This window comes from Thamnophis sirtalis, unplaced genomic scaffold (assembly GCF_051295495.1).
Source record: "Thamnophis sirtalis isolate CommonGarterSnake01/CBP01778 unplaced genomic scaffold, rThaSir2_p1.2 scaffold_6, whole genome shotgun sequence".
In the NCBI taxonomy this organism is placed as follows: domain Eukaryota; kingdom Metazoa; phylum Chordata; class Lepidosauria; order Squamata; family Natricidae; genus Thamnophis; species Thamnophis sirtalis.
In genome coordinates, this window is record NW_028261386.1 from 16,812,147 (window position 1) to 16,835,143 (window position 22,997).

At 39.5% G+C, this 22,997-nt stretch overlaps 1 protein-coding gene and 1 long non-coding RNA gene across 5 annotated transcripts in view; both read left to right on the forward strand.

Moving 5' to 3' along the window:
- The window catches only part of TAF15 (TATA-box binding protein associated factor 15), a 38,872-nt gene extending 17,478 nt beyond the window's left edge, over positions 1-21,394 (forward strand). For 3 of the 4 annotated variants that reach the window (XM_014058935.2, XM_014058938.2, XM_087717274.1), the window contains 10 exons: positions 3,125-3,233; positions 9,013-9,047; positions 9,658-9,690; positions 12,911-13,020; positions 14,537-14,666; positions 15,126-15,224; positions 15,486-15,573; positions 16,855-16,943; positions 17,036-17,126; positions 20,982-21,394. In XM_014058935.2, the coding sequence (XP_013914410.1) occupies positions 3,125-3,233; positions 9,013-9,047; positions 9,658-9,690; positions 12,911-13,020; positions 14,537-14,666; positions 15,126-15,224; positions 15,486-15,573; positions 16,855-16,943; positions 17,036-17,126; positions 20,982-21,021 (824 nt within the window). In that variant the 3' untranslated portion in view covers positions 21,022-21,394. The remainder of the gene's footprint in view (positions 1-3,124; positions 3,234-9,012; positions 9,048-9,657; positions 9,691-12,910; positions 13,021-14,536; positions 14,667-15,125; positions 15,225-15,485; positions 15,574-16,854; positions 16,944-17,035; positions 17,127-20,981) is intronic. The other variant, XM_014058937.2, reaches the window with a different exon arrangement.
- Positions 11,275-12,007, forward strand: LOC148044861 (uncharacterized). The gene is made up of 2 exons (XR_015696872.1): positions 11,275-11,367; positions 11,607-12,007. It is a non-coding gene; the product is annotated as an uncharacterized LOC148044861 (long non-coding RNA).
- Positions 21,395-22,997: the final 1,603 nt, after the last annotated feature.

Sequence of the window (22,997 nt, forward strand, 5' to 3'; positions counted from 1 at the left end):
GATTTGTTATTGGACTTCTCAGTGTGCAACAGTTCCACGCCTTCATTGAAAAAACTGAGGATGGTCAGCACCAGAGGCGTGCCTTAAAGTTTCAATTCAGTCCTGGGCAGATTGGATGTATTTAACCCACGCTTGGACTCTCCTTTACAGCGCCCAGAAAACAACCCTTCAGGTAAGTCAATGGTCATTTTCTTTTGACCCCCCCCCCCAAAATAAGCACTTGGCCTTATTTTCAGGGAGGACTTATTATTTTTGAGGTGCAGAAGGCGACGAGCGTGGTCACCTCATGGCTGCTGCTATGTTGCAATATTTTCAGGGAGGACTTATTTTTTTGGGGGGGCTAATTTTAGCATATGCGCTCAAAAGCCCGATTGGGCTTATTATCCGGGGAGGTTTTGTTTTCGGGGAAACAGGGTACATAACATTCAAAGCCAAATAAGTATTTCCCTCCCTCTACAAGTATTTCAGTATTTACCAGTGTAATTGATTGAAAGACATTCATTTAAAATATTAAGAAATTTTGACTGAATGGGAGTTCTATTTTTTCATCTTCAAGTTCTAATAATATAATGTATTCAGTGTAATTCTAAACTAATTAGTCACTTGCTTTAATCTACTAAAGAATAATTATAATAAAAATTTTGAGAGCTGTTTTGGTTATTCCACGTAATCTTTATGTTTTTTGGTGCACTGAATCCAAAAATGACCTCCATTTTGTCATAGGACATCATGTTTCCTGACAATTTAGGTAACTGTTAAATAAGGCAATACCTCAAAATAAATGGAAATAGACTTATAAAATTAAAGTTTTATTACAATATTTTCATGAAAATCCTTTTTTGAACTGAAATGAGCTCACCTACACACTAAACTCGATTCTTCTTCCTTGTGAGGCTCCTCTTGGTGCATTTACGCTTGTGAGTAGCATGTCTCTCTGAAGCATCCAATAGTAGTCTGCCATCATTGTAATGCTCCATTTCCCCTGGTATCTCCTTTCCATCTCTTTAATGTCTTGGTGGAATCGTTCACCTTGTTCCTCATTCACAGCTCCCAAATTTTCAGGAAAGTAGTCAAGGTGGGACTGGAGGAAATGCACTTTCAAACTCATCAGGCAACCTAAAGCTTGAAATGCTTTCAGCATTCTTCTGACGATCTTTTTGTAGTGAGGATCTTTGTTATTACCTAAAAAATTCTATACGACTTCTTTAAATGCAATCCACCCTTCTTTTTGAGGATCCCTCATGGTATTGACAAATTCTTGATCAACTATAAGCCTTCTAATGTCTGGTCCAACGAACACACCTTCCTTCAATTTTGCCTCCAACAGGCATGGAAACTTGGTGACCAAGTATTTGAAGCATTCTCCATCTCTTGGAACTGATTTTACGAATTGCTTCATCAATCCCAATTTTATGTGGAGAGGTGGTAGAAGAACTTTATGGGAAGGCACCAAAGTTTCTCAGAGGACATTCTTTTCACCGACTGTTAGCACCCTCGGCTGCCAACTCTTCTTGGTCCAGTGATTTTGTCGGTCTCGACTGTCCCATAGACACAGAAAACAAGGGTATTTGGTATACCCAGCTTGTTGCCCAAGCAGCATGCACAAGACCTTCAAGTCCCCACACACTTGCCAACCATGGTCTTCATTTTTTACGAAGTTTACGAAGAACCAATTCCAAGTTCTCGTAGGTTTCCTTCAAGTGTACGGAATAGGTATGGAAGCGTAAAAACCGTTTTGGAGTAAAACTGCTTTGAGACTTCTTTTTGAAGAATCTATAAAAAGACACCATTGCTCTGAATCATTGGATTTTAAATTGACCCATCAGACCTTTGACATCGATGCAATAAACCAACTTGTCTTCCTGGGCGAAGTAAGGAACGAACTCCTTTTCACGATGTCTGAACTATGAAGATGACATTCCTGGCAACAATAAATTCCTGCTTTTCAGCCTTGATCTGAGTAACTCAGCGGCATCTTTGGGAAGATTCAAGTCTCTTACCAAATCATTCATCTCCTGAGAAAATAATTTTGGTCTTGTATCATCTTCAAAGAACTTGATTCATCATCTGGTTCAGGTATGACTTCACCTTCATCGGAGCTACGTATCTCTTCCAAGGTAACAGGGGGCCTGGGTACTGGTATATCTGTGCCATAGGGGATGGGACGAATTGCTGAGTGAAGATTGGGGTATGAAATGGAATGCTTCCATTTGGAATTAAACCCTTTCACATCGCATGAACAAAAGTAACAGTCATCACTATGGTTCTTTTGCTCTCGCCATATCATAGGAATCCCATAATGGAAATATTTTTTCTTACCCTTGAACCAATTTTGGAGGTCTTCAACACACCGTTTGCACACTTTATGAGGCACCCAAACTTTATCTTGATCTCCAATTTTTAGTCCAAAGTATGCAAAGTATACTTTTTTCACAAAGTCTGTAATATTCTGCTGTTGCTTCAACACTGTATATTCACCACAGATGAAACAGAACTGTCGGGCGAATTAATACACTTTCGCGGAGCCATAACATAACGGTTGAAGAATGACGAGCTAACATGAATTGCAAGAGAAAAGTGTGAACAGCCTAGAACCAAGAACCTGATGATGATTCGTGCACAAGTGTGGCATGCAGGAAAGAGCAGCTCTGTGTCTGTACACAAGATGTCACAGTGCTGGCCACGCCCCCTGCACTGATGGGAGATGCTGCTATCTGCCCTGTGTCTCCCTCCCACTGGATTATTCAGGAAAGATTAACCCCTTCTACCATTAGAAGCACAGACGTATATTGCTGACCATCAGATTTACAGTGCTATATTTTTTTTACATAACTCGGATAAACCCTTTAAGATTTTTTTGGCATTTTGTATCTTAAATGCACTTATATGAATTAATAGTAATTTGGACTTTAAATTTGGTTAAAAACTCATACTATAAAAAAATACCAAAAATTTAAAAAAATTTGATAAATTTGAAGACAATTTTGCATGTTGTGGCAAATCATGACATCTAGGAGTTTTTTCAATATTTGTTTTCAGCACACCAAAATACATGGAAATTAGATGAAAATAATCAAACAGCTTTTTAGTTGCAGACCTGTGTAATTGCTTTGAAATTCCTTAGATGATCGCCGTGACAAAAATAGATTTGGAGACGATAACCGAGGCTATGGGGGCCCACGAGGTGGAAGCAGATTTGATTCTGACAACAGAAATACTATGTCTGGCATGAGGTAAAATATTTAACCTAGAAGCTAGAGATGGATTATGGCACCTGTTTAGTCCATTGTTTTCCTTGCTTGCTTGGATGAATGCTGTTAAAAACTACTTGAAGGAGTACTTTTTCTTCCTGAAATGTTAATATTAATGATTAATTCAAGTCCCCAAATACCTTTCTGGCTGATTGATTCAGGCACCTACTAAGCCATTCATGTTTAGTTTAGTTTTGGTTTAAGTTTGGTATATAAAACTAGTCATGCCTAGAATTTACTCAAAGCCTATATAGATGGCATATAGTGTTCAGGCATGGATCCAATCATTGTAGCCTCTATTTAGTAAACCATTACTAAAATATAAAAACTATTACTTAAAGTCATTGCTTAGTATAACATATAATCCAGGCTATACTTACCTCATACAAAGAATTGATCAGGAATCCAGAAATACTACATTTGGTAACTTAACACTAAAATGAATTTTTATAAAAGATAAAGGATATCTGAGATTCTATTCTATGCCAGGCTTGTCCAATTATACTTTTATTCTTTTATACCAATATCCATGTTATACATGTAAGAGGAGAGGCAACTGCTCTTCCTCATTAGCATCTGAGAAGTGGGATTGCTGAAGATTTTGTGGTCCACTATTCCTGAGCCTTCTACAATACCTTGATATAAAATTTGTTCATGCCATGAAAAATTTAATCTGACTTTTCCAGATTGTGCAGCTTTTACAGGCCAAGGAATAAGGCAGACAAGAAATTATGATTTGTTCACAGATCTTCTCCTGCTAAACTATAAGATTGGCTTTGTAATGATTGCTGTATTAACAAGTACAGCTAACATATTTCTGAATCTTGATAAGCCAAATTAGATGCAGGCATTGTCTACCTACAAGTAACCAGCGAACAATATAATGTTTTACTTTTAACTGGCGCTCGTAAATTTTCCCCCCATGTGGATGAAGCAGTCTTTTATTGGAATATCACACTAAGCTTAAATTATCAAGTTACACACTATTTGTCAGCTGCATTTACTTAAGGATGAGGCAACAAGTGTGTGTAGTTGTATTTACGCCTGAATTTGGAGGCAGGTGTGAAGGCAGTAGATATGTCTTACTTTGAATGTACAGCTCTGTTTCAGCATTGTTTTTAACAGATACCTGAAAATAGAATATTTTCTATATTCTATTTGCGTAGCATCATTGCATTGTACTTGATTTTGTGTTGAAAGGATAGATTCTCGGTGTGCAGTTACAATTAATTGGCATCTAAGCTGCCTTAACTTGAATCATTGCTTTTGAACCTGATGGAACAAAGTTAGGAATGAGTTAGGAAGAGAGGGGTACATGGCCAAATGAGTTCAGAATTTTCTGCACTGACCAGGAGAACGTGCTTTTATCAACTGCCCTGTTTTTTGCTCTGTGCTGTATGTTTGTGTTTGTTTGCAATGTTTGTAGCCTGCCCCAATCTGTAGCCTGGGTACTATATAAACATAAAAAAGGAAATACAAATATAGAAAAAAGGAAAACTATAATAATAATAATAATAATAGGTGGGGGCTGACTAGTAATCAATGTCAAATCTGGCAAAACAACTGGACGCTGTGATACAATTCTGTAATAATAATAATAATCAGTAGTAGTAGTAAGTAGTAAGTAGTAAGTAGTAGTTATGTCCTAGGCCCCTGGGTGCGGCCCGACTAGTAATCAATGCCAAATCCAGCGAAACAACTGGCCGCTGAGATACAATTGTGATGATGATAATAATAATAATAACAACAACAACTACTACTACTACTTAACATGTGCAAAACAAAGCAGTCAACCCTCAAGCTGGAACCATTTTCTGAAATGCTGTAAGGAAAACACAAATCTCTCAAAAATAAAGATGGGTCACTGCCAAAAAGACCATGTCTCCCTAACCTCTTGTATGTGGAAGGAACCAGAGGAGGCCTTTATCAGACTTGCATTTAAGACTGCCATTGAATAAATTATTGAATCTGAAACTGATGTTTACCTATCCTAGCCAATGTCTGATTTGATTTAAATTGTACCTCAGGGTTTTGGCTGGGGGATTTCAAAACCGAACATAGCATATGCCTTGTTGCTTGGCATAGATATAACAGATCTCATCCAAGTTTTGAGAACTGTCTCTGAAGTAAAACAATGGATATAAAAATGGTGTGGAAAGTTTGCATTTATAAATGTTAGATATTCCCTCATCTGTATTGGCAAAGAGAAACGGATGAGGCTATTTCTCAAAATAAATTAGAAGATTGAACCTGGGCAGGCCATGCTCAACATGCATGTTAATATAGAATGAATAAGTGCTGAATCAGTCTATTGATACAGTCTATACCTCTGTATATGGAACAAACAAGGTGACAGAAACTGAAGCAGTATCACTTGTTCTGTATTTTTTATTAGATGTAAGGTAAATAAGCTTGTTGGACCTACAATAGATGCAAAAACATCTCTTATTGATTGTTAACAAGTCCTCCTCCTCAATCTATTGATCTCTTGCTTTATCCAACCACTGATTATTCTTTATTAAAAAAATGTATAAAAATAAAAATGGCACGTCTTCTAGAATGTTGCAAAAAAGCAAACAACTCTTAAACTGTGATTTATTAAATTGGATTCGGAAAACAGCATTATATGAAGATGGTTTTGGGAGGATGTTTACTTCCTCCACCTATTTTTTCCTCCCTTAAGTATTTTGCCATTCAGATTCTTTTCTTGACTGTTTAACTGGTTCGCTTAATATAGTTGACATTATGATGTCTCTTAAAATTAATGTGAGGTCATTGCTCAGTGATGAAAGTGCATGTTTTGCATGCTGACATTCCCCAGCTTCTGGCACTGCTGTCTAAAGATGTCAGGAGCTTCAACTAAACAGTACTAGCTACATTAGGGATATAACTTTGATACAAGCCAGATGTTTTATATAAAAGTCCAAAAAAGCCTACATTTGTTTTGCCTTGCTACTTTGAACCAGAGAAACTTGAGCCACATTCACATGCTTGATGGCAATTATTAATAATTTATTTTTTAAGTTTCATTTTCTTCATCAGCAGTTTTTAAAATATCTTATACTAACTAATAATTAATGAGAGACCACCAAGTCCAGTGACTTCATAAATTTTGTCTGCAAAAGTAAATTTATGAAGTGGCTTAAAAAAGTGAAAGCTTTATCTAAATGTGGATGGTAATATCCTAGGGAACAAAATAAATCAAACTGAGAATCAGATAACAGAGGGCAAGAAGTATAACTTGAGAATATGTATAAACCAACAAGAGAATGCTAGCTTTTGTTTGCCATCAATATCAGCCAGTCATTGAAGCACTAAATCAGTAACAGTAAATAAGACAGGAATACCATGATTCAAACTAAGTGACAAAAAACATTCTTATATGTACATACCTAAAAAACACAGTTGACCTCCATTGTGAAACTTCATTTTATGTAGTGGATATTTTAAAATAATAGAGACAATTAACATATCATTTGGATGCTTGGTTCTTTAACTGCCTTAACTGGCACTGTATTCTTGCCCATCTGCAACTCTGGCCTAAAATGAGAATTAGTAAGACTTCACGGAAATTATTTTACAAAAGGTACAAGCTATCCCTAAATATGCAGAATTAAATTAATGTTTTAAAATTGGCAAAAGCAAATAGATTTGGACATGAAGAGGTAGCTAAAGCAGGAGTGAAACAGAGTGTTGTTTTTTGGCATAAAGGTTATGCATCCTAGAACTGCTGTGGTTCTGGCTACTGATGCTATGATACCACTTGAAAGACAGAACCAATACTTTAAGACCTGGGAAGTGGATCGATGGAATGATAAGGCCAAATGTTCCTAGAAATGTTGTAGAGTTAACTCTTGCATTTAGCCCTTTAACTACTAGTACATTTGGTGGGGGCGTTGTTGTCCTGAAATATTTAGCTTACTCAATATTGAGGCTTCAAATTAAGTGCCTGTGGATTTGTAGGTTGCTCAATTCTCATGTAAAGGCTTCTGCTATATTAAAACCCACGTCCTTGACATGCTGTCATCTGTTCACATATGAGCTCTGAGCATATGCTAATATCCAGGATAAGCATCGTTCTCTAAACTATATAAATGTGAAGTGTTTATGGTATTCATTTATTCAGCTATAGAATTAACACTTTGAAAACTCTTTGGTAGAATTCCAGCAGTGTCTTACCAGTACAAAGCACAGCTAAAGAAAAGGAATAGCTATTGTTTGAGATAAAGAAGAACATGTTGCCAGATCAGGAGGTAGAGAATAATAGCAGCCCAAGAGGAGAAGAACATTTAGCTATAATTTGGATGCAAAGCAGAGGAGATAATAGAGGGATAGAAACATAGTAGGCCGTGAGTGTTAAAATAGCAATTTATAAAATATATAATTTTATGTTCTGTATCACTAACTAAATTGAACCATTCTATAATGTTGAACGAACAACATTACCTTTTTAGACAACCTTATTTTGCCTTTGAAAATAGTTTTTATATATAATTTTTTATTTATATAAAAATAATTGGAACTCATTGTATCCAGATTGACCTCCTGTGGTTTTCTGATAGCCTTAATCCTATTCTTAATACTGTAGAACTTCATTTTATTCTTAATACTGCAGAACCAAAGATTCAATGCTTAAAATTCCCCAGACTAAAATGGCTTTACTGTACCCGATTCTTTCCATATTACTCAGTTTAATTGATGCAGACATGCTATGTAATAGTACTGTAATGCAAGGATTCCACATTTGACCTTGAGATATTTTTGCCTTGTTCTCTGGGAATTTACACTCAAGTAAGTAATGAAATGAATCGATTAGTGATTGCATATTATTTGATAATCTTTCATGTGTCTTTATTACCGTGTTTCCCCGAAAATATGACAGGGTCTTATTTTCTTTTGCCCCATGAAATATGGCCTTGGGCTTATTATCAGGGAGGGCTTATTGTTTTGGGGTTGCTGGGCAGCTGCTCCCTTGTGAGCGGACTCCCGAAGAGTTGGGCACAGCCTCACGGGCGAAGCAGCCATGAGGTAACCACGCTCCCAAGCAGCCGCCCACAAATCCCCTCTCCAGCCGGGCAGAGCGGGGGTTTATTTTCAGGGGTGGGCCCACGTGAAAAATGTGGCAAGGCATTAGTTTCGGGACAGTCGTATTTTCGGGGAAACACGGTAATACATAAAGATAATAAAGGGGCCTGGATAGAATTTTTTTCTCCTTAAAATTTAGATATTTTTGCTTGTTTTTGCTGGCCTTTAAATAACTAAGGATGATTTATCTCCTCCCCCTTGCTTAAAGCAGTGCATATTGTTTTAAATTGAATCTCAACAGATTTTTGAGATAGGTAAGGCTGAAAGAGAGCACTCTGGTTCTTAACTGAAGATAAGTGGGATTTGAATCCATGTATACAATTGCATTTAAAGCAAGCATTCAGTTTTCATTTTCATTGACTATTTGTTGTCTCACCACATTGTTGGGAAGTTTGACACTGAGAGCAAGAGGAATTCTACAGTTAAATACTCAATAGGTTTGGGGGTTTTGTAAAAAAAAAAGACATCTATAGTCATGTCAACTACAGTATAGTCATAAACAGAAAGTTATTTTCCTTGTTTAATCTCTGTGGTGCAAAAAAGTATATACTACAAATTAGACTTATTTTTATAGAACATGCAGTAAATAAACTTTCAGTAAGTGCAGCTTTTGAGCCTTGGGCTCAGCGTGTAAAGACTTAAAGGAGAAATCATTTCTTCAATTTTTCCTCTGCAGTGGTGGTGACCGAGGTGGCTTCAAAAATTATGGTGGTAAGTGCTGAGCGTCAAAAAAATATTAAAGTGGAAACCTCTATATTAAAAGGTGCCAAAATATCCCAACCCCTAACGAGCCACCAAATACCTGTATTTTCATGTTTCTATCCATTAGAAGCATTTGATTCCCCCCCCCCCCTGTTTGAGCTGAGGCTGGTGTGTGTGTGTGCTTAGCTTTTTTTTTTTTTAGTTTTTATAATACATTTTTTAAAATGAGATTTCTGGTTTTGTTTTGTTTTTTTATTTCCCAATTGCATGAAATGATTTTTCTGGAAACTCCTAGTTGGCTTCAGATGGCATCTACAAAAAAAAATCTTCTAAGCACATTGTCTTAAGTGAGAACATTTTTGTGGCAAAGAGCTTAGTTATATGGACCAAGAGCAACTACAAGACAACCAACCGCCAGCATAAACCTGTGTGGCACTCTTCAGCTTAGAGACCATAATTGGTTTTCTTCTTGGGCAAAATCTTGTGTCATTCTTAATTGCAATTTCTTGGTTTCACATATCTTATTGCTAATATTAATTAGATCAAGACTGAATAGTTGATTCTCCTTTTTGTGTGGTGTTGCTTAGACGCCCATTGCTTTTTTTCTCCTGATTCACAGGTCAAAGGGATTTTGGGCCAAAGCCAGATGCAGGTAAATGTAGAAGCCATATACTGGTATGATACACAGTTTTATGATCGTCTCTTTTAGTTTTATATAAGGTAGTCATTCCCAGTCTGGTGCCATCCAGATGCCAGGGGGTCAGTTCCCAAAAATTGTGGCAGACTTTGGGCAGGCTTGTTCATAGCATTTTGGAAAGGATAAAATTGCAGATAACTCAGCCATCTCAATTCATGATGTCACTCTGCTTTCTTGGCACCATTAGTAATCCTTTAATTAGACTGGAATAAAACTAGGGAAAATTTGGAATAATCATTGAACATATGCGGCTAGGAATTCCTTTCCCAGACTTATCAGGAAATGCCAGCAACGAAGCTTTCCTGAAATTCTGGAGGACTAATATTGGAGTATCTAGATTCATGTAACACACTAAAGCAAAATCAAATAAGCCTACTGTTTAAACCTGACAATTGTAGTTTGTAAATCATGGTTTATTAAATCATTTCTTAGCGCAATCTGCAATTTCAGTCAACAAAGAAAATTCTGAGTTAGCGGGACTGCTGGTTTCCTTTGGTACCAAACAACTTGTCGTATTACTAAATACCATGAATGATAGGGAAGGAATGGGTAAAAACAAAACCTTTGTTCCCTGTTGAATACTGTAGATAGGTAACAGAATCAGTTAAAATGAAAGAGATGAGTTTACATTTGATAAAATGCCTTGGCTTAGATGGCTCTAAGACTAAAAGAGGAGGACAGACTAGATCCAAGGTGCACACATAATGGCTGCTATGTTTTAGCCCTCTTTACAAACTTTCTAGAGCCATTTGGTTTATCACTGTTGGAGAAAAGAGATGCTAGATTATGTAGCTCCTCAGTCCAGCAAGGGTGTTTTGGGGTTATTTGATGAGAGCAGGATGTTTTTTGTTTTCTAATCTTAATGAATATGATCTTTTGGTAAAATGTAGGTTTCCTAAATGCTGTACAGAATCCAAAGAAGTACATTAGAATGGCCTTAGTTGGTCTTTTACTGTTGAATAGCAGGATTGCATGCCAAACCTTTTTTGAATGTTTAACACCAGTAAAGGGGGTTATTTGAAAAGATTCCTCAGCTGCATAATAGCAAATGATTCTTTGTTCAGGGTGAATGGTAACTTTTCATCTAACTATTTATTTGTTTGATACTTTGAAGTAAACAGCAAAATGCTTAACAAGAGTCTCCGAAGCAGAATATATGTTGAAAGATTAACAATTCATAAAAACAAACTACAAGTAAAGATCAAATATTGTGGCAAGAACATAAATACATTAACATTCTTTGCAAATGACTTGTCTAGCTGACTTCTGAATTAATAATTACAATATATGCATGCTTTCAGTTTGTGGAAAGGAATTTTAGTCACAGGACATTTTTCATGGTGGTGCTTTTCCAGAATTACTGTATTTTTCGGAGTATAAGACGCACCGGAGTATAAGACGCACCAAGGTTTTGATGAGGCAATTTTTTTTAAAAAGTAGGTAGATAGAGGGCTAAAGAGGGAGAGAAAGAGAGAGAAATACAGTAGGTAGGTAGGGAGAGAGAGAGAATAGGTAGGTAGGTAGGTAGGTAGGTAGGTAGGTAGGTAGGTAGGTAGATAAAGGCATAGAGAGAGAGAGAGAAATAGAAATAGAGAAATATAGTAGGTAGGTAGGAAGAGAGAGTGTGTGTAGGTAGCAATAGCAATAGCAGTAGACTTATATACCGCTTCATAGGGCTTTCAGCCCTCTCTAAGCGGTTTACAGAGAGTCAGCATATTGCCCCCAACAATCTGGGTCCTCATTTTACCCACCTCGGAAGGATGGAAGGCTGAGTCAACCCTGAGCCTGGTGAGATTTGAACCGCTGAACTGCTGATCTAGCAGTAGCCTGCAGTGCTGCATTTAACCACTGCGCCACCTCGGCTCTATAAGGTAGGTAGGTAGAGGGATAGACAGAGAAATAGAAAAAGAAATACGGTAGGTAGGGAGAGAGAGTAGATAGGTAGATAAAGGGGGAGAGAGGTAGGGAGAGAGAGAGAGTGTAGGTAGGTAGGTAGGTAGCGGGATAGAGAGAGAAATACAGTAGGTAGGTAGGGAGAGAGAGAGAGTAGGTAGTTAGGTAGATGTTTCCAGGTGTATTTATCCATGTGCTGGAGAAGGAAATTGCTGACAATCTATAGCACCTAACTTTGTTCCTGCTGGCACAGCACTTGATTGATGTAATTCTCATCAATCAGTTAAAGAGCTTTCCAAAAGGAAAAAAAAAAGTTTTTTGCACTATACAAACCTCCCCAAAATGGCCTGTTTTTTGCGAAAATGGGCCTGTTTTTTTTTTTAAATAAAAGGCATGAATAGCCTTGGGGCTTGCAGAGTGCTCCTGGGGGATGGGGATGGGGCAAAAGAGCAAAAAACGGCCCGTTTCTCACAAAAACGGGGCCGTTGTCTGTCAAAAAAACTGCATGCATAGCCTTATGGAGGGGGGCTGGAGAGGGCAAAAATGGCTCATCTTTTGCTTATTTCTCCCCAGCCCCTAGGAGCTCTCTGAAAGCCCTCATAAGGCTATGCACAGGCATTTTGGTGAAGGGGCAGGGCTTCAGGAGGCAAAAAATGCTGTATTTGATGTATAAGATGCACCCAGATGTTCAGCCTCTTTTGAGAAAAAAAGGTGCATCTTATACTCTGAAAAATACGGTAATGTACATTGCCTCTGAATTAGACAATTAATCAGGCTCATATAGGAGAAGATAGCCTTTACAGGTCTTAGTCCAAATTTAAAATTGTGATCGGAAACAAATTCTTGCAAAAAGCAATTTATCCATTTAACAGTCCAGCTGCTGTAATGTTCTGAACTGTTAGTTGTTCATTGTCCCTGGCATTGGGTGAAAAATGTCTTTGCACAGTTGTACACCTTTTAGCAAATGTTAATATTTCTGATTTAAAAAATGCATTTAGAGTCGATTATTCATAATGGTTTTCCTTAACATAGGCATGGGTAGTTCTTCGCTTGTGGTTTCTCTGCATCTATAGTGTATATGCATTTCCTCAACTTGCTGGAGTTCAAATGTCCTGATTTAATTCTCTTGAGTGCATTGTGGGGGGGGGTTATAAAGACTCGTTAGTTGATATAGGAAATGAACTTTCTTGAACATTTTGGGGGGGAAAAGCCTGTGACACTTTGTACAGCATCAGCTACACACTTTGGCTAAAAAATAAACACCAGGCTCTCTTAAATGTAGATTCGGAGTCTGACAATTCTGATAACAACACCATCTTTGTACAAGGACTTGGAGAAGATGTTTCACCAGAACAAGTGGCTGATTACTTCAAGCAAATAGGTGTAATTAAGGTATTTAAGGTGGTAAAAAGGGAGGCACTTCAGTTAAGAATACAGGCTAATAGAAGAACAAGGAGGAATATGTGTTTAAAAAAAGAATGTATCAGTGCAGAACCAAAATATTTAAATAGATAAATTCAAAGTAAAACACATTCAAATTATGTGGGCTATCAGAATGTGAGCTTGAATTAAAAGGCAGCATTTCTAACAAAAGATGCTTAATTGGATTCAGATTTGGCAGATCTCTAAATGTGGCAGATCTCCAGTACTGTGAAGCAGCCATTATCCATGTTCTCCATCTTGATGAGTGTGAAGTATAAGTGGTTTCTTCCATTGCGTCTGGGTTAATAATAGAATTCTGGTAGTCCTCGACTTATGACACAATTGGGACCAGGATTTCCATCACTAAGTCGATAATGGTTATAAAGCACCATATCTTAGCAATGGCAATCCCTATAGTCCTAATTGCCATTATTAACCTAATTCCTCCATCATTAGCTGAAGCAACCTCCAACTAGCTTTTGGCAACCAGTCTGGAGAAGCTGGCAGGAAGTTGAAAGTCCTAAGGCAGCAGCAAGTTAAGTAGCTGCTTCCGGGTGGGGGAGGAAGCTATGGATGTGCAGGGGAAGTGTGAGGGTGGAGAGAAGTATGGATCAGGTGTTGGGGTGTGTGGAAAAGGTGTGTGGGTCGGGGAGTGTGTGTGAGCAGTGCGGATCAGGCACAAGGGAATGCGAGAGGCCTGGGTCAGGGAGGGTATGTAGTGGTACGAACACAGAGGAAAGATTTAAATGAAGGAAGAGATAGCATTACATAAGTGTGTCAGCCCTGGAAGCCATTTTTACTGTTGGAGCTTCAGCGTTGCCACATTTAGTGCCTGGGAAATGGGGGGCGGGGATTACACAGAGTGGAGGAATATTAGTCATTACAACATTCCTTTCTCTGGGAGTCGAGGGCATTTGGCCTTCACCTGGATGGGAGTGACTGGGGGTTGTCTCCAGTTGAGATGGTAAATTGATTGGACCATGTGATGGACTTGTGGGTGCAGGGGATGGATCTTTGACTTTCTTTTGGGTGGGGAAACTCGGAACTTTCAGATTCGGGTTTTCCCAGATCTGCCAATATGACATCTCTAATAAAATGGAACTTTGGGGAAACTCAAGCCTCAGAGTCTTCTTTTGTTGGGGGTGTTATTTGGAACCCTGACAAAGTGTTCTAGTACAGTGTTTCTCAACCTTGGCGACTTTAAGTCCTGTGGACTTCAACTCCCAGAATCCCCCAGCCAGCACAGCTGGCTGGGGGATTCTGGGAGTTGAAGTCCACAGGACTTAAAGTCGCCAAGGTTGAGAAACACTGTTCTAGTAGACTGTGCCAAGCAATACAGTTCAGCAGGAACAAGGGGATGATCTTTTGAAGGAACAGATTTTGGACAGCAAAGGATGTTGGAGGAGTTCATGGCAGAATTCACCATTATTACATTGTTAAGCCCTTACATGAATGGTAAAAATAATTTTTTCTCTGTTTTTTCCAGACAAACAAAAAGACGGGCAAACTTATGATAAATCTATATACAGACAAGGATACTGGCAAGCCAAAAGGAGAAGCAACAGTGTCTTTTGATGACCCTCCATCTGCTAAGGCTGCCATTGACTGGTTTGATGGTAAGGCTGTCCCGTTAGGGCTTGTCAACCAATTAAATCATGAGCACCGAAATGTCTCATCAAGCAAAGATTGTAAAATTGTTAAGCCGAATTTATTTATGCATTTATCTGTCAAAACCACTCATCTCCTTCATAGAGGGACTCTGGGTGATGTATAAATAAAAATGTTAAAAACATAATAATGAAGGCTCTTGCTACTACAGCAAGGGTGGATTCTGTGGAAATGGAATCCATGGGTGGGAGACAGTTTCCTTGGCCAGCACTGAAATTCAGTCGATTAGATGGACCACCAGGTTAGAGAAGACCGCCTTATAAAATGTGACTAAGCAGAAGCGAACTCTGCATTGTTATCAGTTTTGTATGAAGTGTAGTTTTTTTGGATTCATTGTTTAAATATTGCGTTTTCTTGTTGTAGTTGGCCACTAGATTTATTCTTGATCACTATTCTTCCCTCTCCAGGAAAAGAATTCAATGGCAGTGTTATCAGGGTTTCCTTCGCAACCAGGCGGCCAGAATTCATCCGAGGAGGTGGTAGTGGAGGTGGTGGTGGACGCCGAGGTAGTAACAGATACAGATCCCTTTTACGTGGTAGTCCAGTAGTACACTTCTGTTTTGGGTTGTTCATCGGAGTTTCTCCCTGAGAATGGGAGCGACACTTCAGCCCAGCCAGTTATCATGATTACCCCTGATCAAACAGCTGGTACATATTGGCCAGTTTTGATGTCAGAGGCATCAAAACATACTGCATATTGTGAGTCTTTGCCATAACGGCCACATACTCATTTCCTTACTTTAATTGTAATATCATTGTGCTTTCAGGTTCACGTGGAGGGGGCTTTGGAAGAGGAGGGGGTTTCCAGGGCCGAGGTGGAGAACCCAAAAGTGGTGATTGGCTTTGTCCTAACCCGTAAGTCATTTTCAGTCAGATATTGAAGTAGCCTAGAAGTTTAGTCTAAAAGTAGATTACCATATTTGGGGCAATAATTACAGCTGGAATTTTGGAAAGGTAGCATTGCAATTCTAGCAAAATGTCTGCCACAAAAGGCTTCTCTGTTCACAAAATGGCTGCTATGGGTATGGGGGTTGATCACCCATAAGAAAAAGGAATCCAGAATATAAAGTAGTGAGGTTGCTTAAACCATCTGGTTTGTCTATATCTTTATTCTGTGCAAGATTTCAAACAAAGCCCTTGGCTGCAACTACTCCATCATTTTTATTTCCTAAGGATTTTTTATTTCCAAGTTCATTCTTGCAAATAAAATGATGCTAGATGTTTTGCAGCATTCTAATTTTATTTTTCAAGTGAAAATAATTTTTTAAATAATTTAAATGGAACAGGGAATCTGACAGTAGTCAAGGAAAGTGTTTGCACTTTCAAAGGAACATCAGATTGCCAATTCCTAGACAGTAGCTGTTCAGGATTGCTCAAAAGTGCAGGTTGAAGCCGATGTAATCTAGTATCTTTAACTAGAAGCATTTGACCTTTCACTCGGAGGTTACTGGTTTCTATCTGTTTGAGCTCCCTTCCTGCTGATCTCATGGACCAGTAGCAAGATTCTGCCAGAGGTTGTAGATTTCACTCAGAAAACCATTTGGTAACTCAAATATCTTGCTACTGGGCAATGGCACTTTTTTCCTTTATATTGTTTGATTATGTCCATCATCTGGACTCAATAGTTATACCAATACTATTGTAGCTTAATGAGATTTGAAGTCTAATAAGATGAGGAGGCAAAGGTCAGTGTTTCTAAATAAGGGCCTAAACAGTTAATTCAGTGACTGTTCGAAGTTAGAGCGGTCCTGAAAAAAGTGACACCGCCATGTTTCACACTTACGACCACTGCGGCATCTCCATGGTCACGTGGTCAAAATTCAAATGTTTGGCAACTGACACATTTATGATGGTTGCAGTATTCACAACCCTCTGACTTTAGCAAGGTGAATGGGGAAGCCAGGTTCCCTTATCAACCATGTTACTAATTTAACTATTGCAGCGATTTCTATGGCAAGAAGGATCATAAAACGGAGCAAATTCACTTAACAATTGTCTCGCTTCGCAACAGAAATGTTGGGCTCAATGGTGATCTTACGTCGAGGACTACTTGTATAAAATGTATGGATTATGTAGCCCTTACCTTCATTCTTGGTCTCTTAGCAATTACTGAGAGGTGTTCCCTGTCTTTTTCAGGACCTGTGGAAATATGAACTTTGCTCGCCGGAATTCCTGCAATCAGTGTAATGAGCCCAGACCGGATGATGGGCGTCCCTCTGGAGGAGGTGTGTGAATGGTTGCCACCATTAAAAAATGGGGGAATGTTGTTGGCTGGAGTGACATTCAGAATTTCTTGTTTTATCTTCCTTCTTTGCAGATTTCCGAGGCAGAGGTGGTTTTGGAGGTGATCGGGGGTTCAGAGGCCGTGGTGGCCGTGGTGGTGGCTTCGGTGGCAAAATGGGAGGAAGGTTGGTACTGAATTTTTACAGAACTACAGAGTGTTTTTTTTTCTCCAAATGATACAGAGAAATGGCAGATATGTCAAAGTTCAGTAATGGAGAAAGTTTGGAGGCCTCCAGAGACTCACCTGCAGTGAAAGCTGCCCGGTTCATTCTAGAATGCCAAGCTACCTATCAGGAGACAGTCTCAAAAGAGTGATTCCTAAGGAAACCAGGGACCAGATTTTCTGGGAGAGGTTGATTGCGCTTTTGTTTTTAGCCACACCAGAACCTTTTGGGATAAAAAATGCTTCTGTCGTAAGACAGAATGGGATAGTGGTAGAAGCGAGCTGGTTTCCTGAAATTCATTGGGCAGTTTGCTCTGTTGGGATAATCTGCTGCATAGGATAGTGATGAGGATAAAAAGTGGGGATTTGTGTTGGCTGACTTAGCTTCTGGGAATAATGGATGGGTTGCTGCTGGACCTTTAATGGCCAGTTGCACATTTGTCTGAAACCTTAAATCCTCAAGGTAGATAAGCACTAGTTGTCTGGGTTTATTGTAAATTCCTCAAAGACTTATTTTTAGTTCATGGTTTTATTTTATTTACTTCCTGCTGTTCTTCAGTATAAGTTCCCATCCAGGCACAGCTAAGCTTTGACATAGTGAAAGTATCAAGCCACATGGTCTACCCCTATGATGGTAAACCTATGGCACGTGTGCTGGAAGTGGCATGCAGAGCCATCTCTCTGGGCACGCCAGCCGCCACCCATTGCTCTTCTGGGTTCCAGTGCTCCCGTACGCGTGTGCCGGTGGGGAGCTGCTCCTCCGGTTTATGGTGCTCCCCTGTGCGTGTGCACACATGCTCCCATTTTGGCACTCGGTGCCGAAAAGGTTTGCCAACACTGGTCTACCCCATTAATAAACCATCTTTGTATACTAACAAATCCAGCTGTTAGCAGTTTGTTAATTAAGTTCCATACCTTTCTATATAACTATTGCTAACAATTTGCTATTTGATTTATTTATCATTTAAATTTATATAGTCACTCCTCTCTGGGTAGCTTACAAACAAATACAACTGTATAAAAAACAAAAAAGAACAATACATTGTTTTAAAAACAAAATAGATATATAAGTATATACTGGTAGTCCTTGACTTACAACAATTCATTTTAGTGACTGAAGTTACAATGGCACTGAAAAAAGCGACTTATGACCATTTTTCACATTTGTGACCATTGCAGCATCCCCGTGGTCACATGATTTACACTTGAATGCTTAACAATTGGTTCATATTTATGACTGTTGCTGTGTCCCAGGGTCATGTGGCTCTCTTTTGCGACCTTCTGACAAGCAAAGTTAGTGGGGATGCCAGATTCACTTAACAACCATGTTACTAACTTAACAACTGCAGTGATTCACTTGAGAAATGTGGCAAGCAAAGTCATAAAATGGGACAAATGTCTCACTTAGTAACAAATTCTGGACTCAATTGTGGTCATAAGTCGAGGATTAAACATAACATTATGTAAAATATGATAAAATACCTAAAACTTGCAGCATATAATCCCATCATTAAAACAATCAGTATAGGCATTATACCCGTTCCACCACACTCCCACTTCCCTGTGCCTTTTGGCAAAACCATGTCTTCTGGCCCTTGTAAAAAAACCAGCAGAGTTAGTACAGATCCAGTGTTTAAGGATAATATTTCCAGTGGGTGGGTGCCACCACAAAAAAGACTTCCTGGTGTCCTGCCACATGCTTGAAGCATCCACAATATGCCCCTCTGTGTTACTTAAGAAGTCATGACTATCAAGCTATATTGGAATTTCTTGGCGGAACAGATAGAAGTAGGTGCAGCTCTGTTTATGGATCTTGCTTTGCAGATAATCCAAAATTTGGAGAGTTTTTGAGACCTGTTGGGTGATCCTAAAAAATTACAACAATGGATGATGGATTGATTATATACAAAATAAATACGGGACTAAGAAATTCCAGATAGCCTATGCTTAAGATCAGGAATGATTTAAATTGTTTAAAGTTAGTTTAGCAAGGAGGAGTTAAGTTCAATGTAAAGATGTTATTAATTTCTTATTCTTTTTTCTTTTTCAATATATCTTAGACTGTGTTTGTTAAAAATCTATACCGTGTACGGGTTCTGGGAAGTCGGGGGGGGCAGGTTGTGGGGGAGGGTGGGGGAGGTATTTTTAAGGTATTTAAGGTATTTATTGGGATTTATATGCCGCCCTTTTCCCTGAGGGGACTCAGGGCGGCTTACAACCACAGGGGAGGGGAGGTGCAAGGTCAAAACAAAACAATATGTGAACAACAGAAAAATAATAAAACCCAACTTTCATTCAGCAATCAAACACTCGGGCGGGTAATTAGGAGCCTATCCCCAGGCCTGCTGGGAGAGCCAGATCTTGAGGGCTGCGCGGAAGGTCTGGATAGTGGTGAGGGTGCGGATCTCCATGGGGAGCTCGTTCCATAGGGTCGGGGCAGCAACAGAAAAGGCTCTCCTCCGTGTGGTCGCCAGTCGGCATTGACTGGCAGATGGAATTCGGAGGAGGCCCAGTCTGTGCGATCTAATTGGTCGATTTAGGGAGGTAATCGGCAGAAGGCGGTCTCTCAAGTACCCAGATCCACTACCATGGAGTGCTTTAAAGATGGTCATCAGTATCCTGAAGCGCACCCGGAGACCAACAGGTAGCCAGTGCAGCTCGCGGAGGACAGGTGTAACGTGGGCGAACCGCGGTGCGCCCACTATCACTCGCGCGGCTGCATTTTGGACTAGCTGTAGTCGCCGGATGCACTTCAGGGGCAACCCCATGTAGAGCCCATTGCAGTATTCCAGTCTAGAGATCACAGGGGGAGGGATATATATCAGGTTAGATGAGATGTGTTAGATTTCAATGTAATTTGACTTCACATGTATACTGTTTTTTTTTTAATTTTACATTCTCATTACTATTATTATTACTACTTTTTCTTTAAAAATAGGATAGGCTAAGTATATTGACATGTAGCGGAAATACACCAAGGAGAGGAGGAGTGGGAAAGAAGAAAGATGAGAAGAGAAGGATAGGAGAGAGGGTAAGGGGGGAAGATGAGAAGGATAAGGAGGAGTGAATTGTAGAGAGAGGAGCAGTAGAAAGGGAGGGGAAGTAGAGTAGAAAAGGATGATGGAGGGAAGATAGAAAGTTGGAGGGTGGTAGAAGAAAGAGGTGTATGGAGAGCAGAAGAGCTATAATGGGTTTCTATTTTTTTTTGTCATTGTTGACAAGAGGAACTGATGTAATTATTATTTAATACTATATGATATGGGCTATGTATAGTATACAGTGAGTGTGTGTTATGAAAATGAAAATAAAAAAATTTAAATAAAAAAAATTACAACAATGGTTGCTTTAAATAGGAATGTAAGAGTTAAGAGCTGATGTAAACTTCTGACTATATCTTATTGCCATTGCTGGTTGTTGTAATACTTCCAGTTACGATATTCTGAGTTTATTTAGGGGCAAAGTTGAAAACCAGAAAGCTCTTTTGGAAGAACAGGACTTTCAACTAAACCAGGTTTCTCTTTTCCCCTTACCTCTTGATGATTTAACTCAGAGGTCTTCAAACTTGGCAACTTTAAGACTTGTGGACTTCAACTTCCAGAATTCTCCAGCCAGCTGGCTGGAAAATTCTGGGAGTTGAAGTCCACAAGTCTTAAAGTTGCCAGGTTTGTGGACCCTTGGTTTAACTCCATGTCTTTTGCTTTGTGACTGACACCGATGTCCTTATTAGGCATCCCTTGCAGCAACTAGCTTTATGTACTTTGTATATGCTGCAAGGAAGTTAAGTGTGAGAATTGAATATTGTTTTCCTCTTTTCCAGAAACGACTTCAGAAGTGATCAACGTAACAGACCCTACTAAAAAACAAAAACAGCAGAGAATGTCCCCTTCCTCTTTCTGATGGCTTTTCACAGCAGAATTGCTGAGTTTTGCCTGCTGCTTTATCCCATGGTCTCTTGGATAGTGGAATTAAATGTAAAAACTGGATTTATAATTTGGTGGGAGGGACTGGGATACTCTTTCCCTGTTTTTTTTTCCCTTTCCTTTTTTTTTTTAGCAAGTCCATTAAAATTTCATCTTTCTATTTCCAACATTCCCCCATTTCCCCCCAGCTATCATCTACACTTGTTCACAGGCTCTTAAAATAAGGATGGAGTAAAATTGTAAAATATTTGCCAAAAATCTGACATGTTTTATAATACAAAAAAAATAAAAGCTGATTGTTTATTTGTGACCTGCCTGTCTGCTTTTAGCCATTGTTATTTCAAGAATTTATTTTTCTGTATTTCAGCTCGGAGGTAGCCTTGCGTACAGGGTGCTTAAATGGTGATCTGGATTGTTCTAAAATGTGAAGAATTTTGGAATGAAACCATTTGTGTTCTTTAGATCTAAATTATGCAAATTGGCATATACTAACAAATTTGTTAGCTGAAAAGAGGAATTGAGCTATGCATAACCACGTTTTATTCGAAATCTTTTTGAGCTTGAGAATTTTAATGGGTATTGTCCACATCTACACAAGCTAATGTTAAGGATTGTCTTTCTGTCTAATCTTACATTTTTTTATATAGCCACCCATCTACCAAAAGGAATCTTGTGTATTTTTGTAGAAATAAGAATATTTGGAAAGAGAGAGAAAAACTGCACTGAATTGAAAATAGAGATTATTGAGAAATAAACAGAAACACAATGCTTTGGTATTTTTAAAAACATGATTGTATACACTCATGGCAGTAATCATACCATTTGATTATCAATCTAATATGTTCATGTTGCTCTTAACACTAAAAATTGAAGGGAAAGCAGTCTTGAATGGCTCCCAGGGTTTTAGGGATCTCAATCTATACCTGTGCAAGCGGAGAATTGATGCATTCAGCAGGTCTTCCTCTGGATGAGAATGTAGCATTTGTGGGTTTATTTTGGTTAAGGCTCAAATGGAGCACCATAAGCTAATAAATGGAAACAGCTCTCTGAGCATATTTCCCATCACTGAATGCCCTTATCCACTTGCACCTAGAATGAAAAGCTGACTAGCCATCAAGCTAGAACTGATACCATCCACTATCTACGCCCCTCAGACAGGGCTCGCAACTTGGGGGTCCTCCTGGATCCACAGCTGACTTTAGAACACCATTTGTCGGCTGTGACCAGGGGGGCATTTGCCCAGGTTCGCCTGGTGCACCAGTTGCGTCCCTACCTGGACCGGAAGGCACTCGCAACAGTCACTCACGCCCTCGTGACCTCAAGACTGGACTACTGCAATGCGCTCTACATGGGGCAGCCCTTGAAGAGTATTCGGAGACTTCAACTCGTCCAGAACGCAGCCGCGCGAGCGATTGCGGGTGCACCTCGGTACACCCACGTTACACCTATCCTCCGCGAGCTGCACTGGTTACCGATCAGTCTCCGGATACGCTTCAAGGTGTTAGTCGTAACTTATAAAGCCCTTCATGGTATTGGATCTGGGTACTTGAGAGACCGCCTGCTGCCAATTACCTCCCACAGACCCATTAGATCTCACAGGGTTGGCCGCCTCCGGGTGCCATCTACCAGCCAATGCCACCTGGCTATTACCCGGGGGAGGGCCTTCTCTGTGGCAGTTCCAGCCCTCTGGAATGAACTCCCCGCAGGGATTCGGACCCTCACCTCTCTCCAGGCCTTCCGAAAAGCCGTCAAAACCTGGCTTTGCCGGCAGGCCTGGGGGTGATGAGTTCCCTCCCCTCTCGACATGTATGGTTGTGCGACTGTTGTCTACTTTTATTATCTGTATTTTGTCTTTTTATGTTCCCCTTTTTTTCCCCCTTGAATTGTTCGCTGCCCTGAGTCCTCCCGGAGAA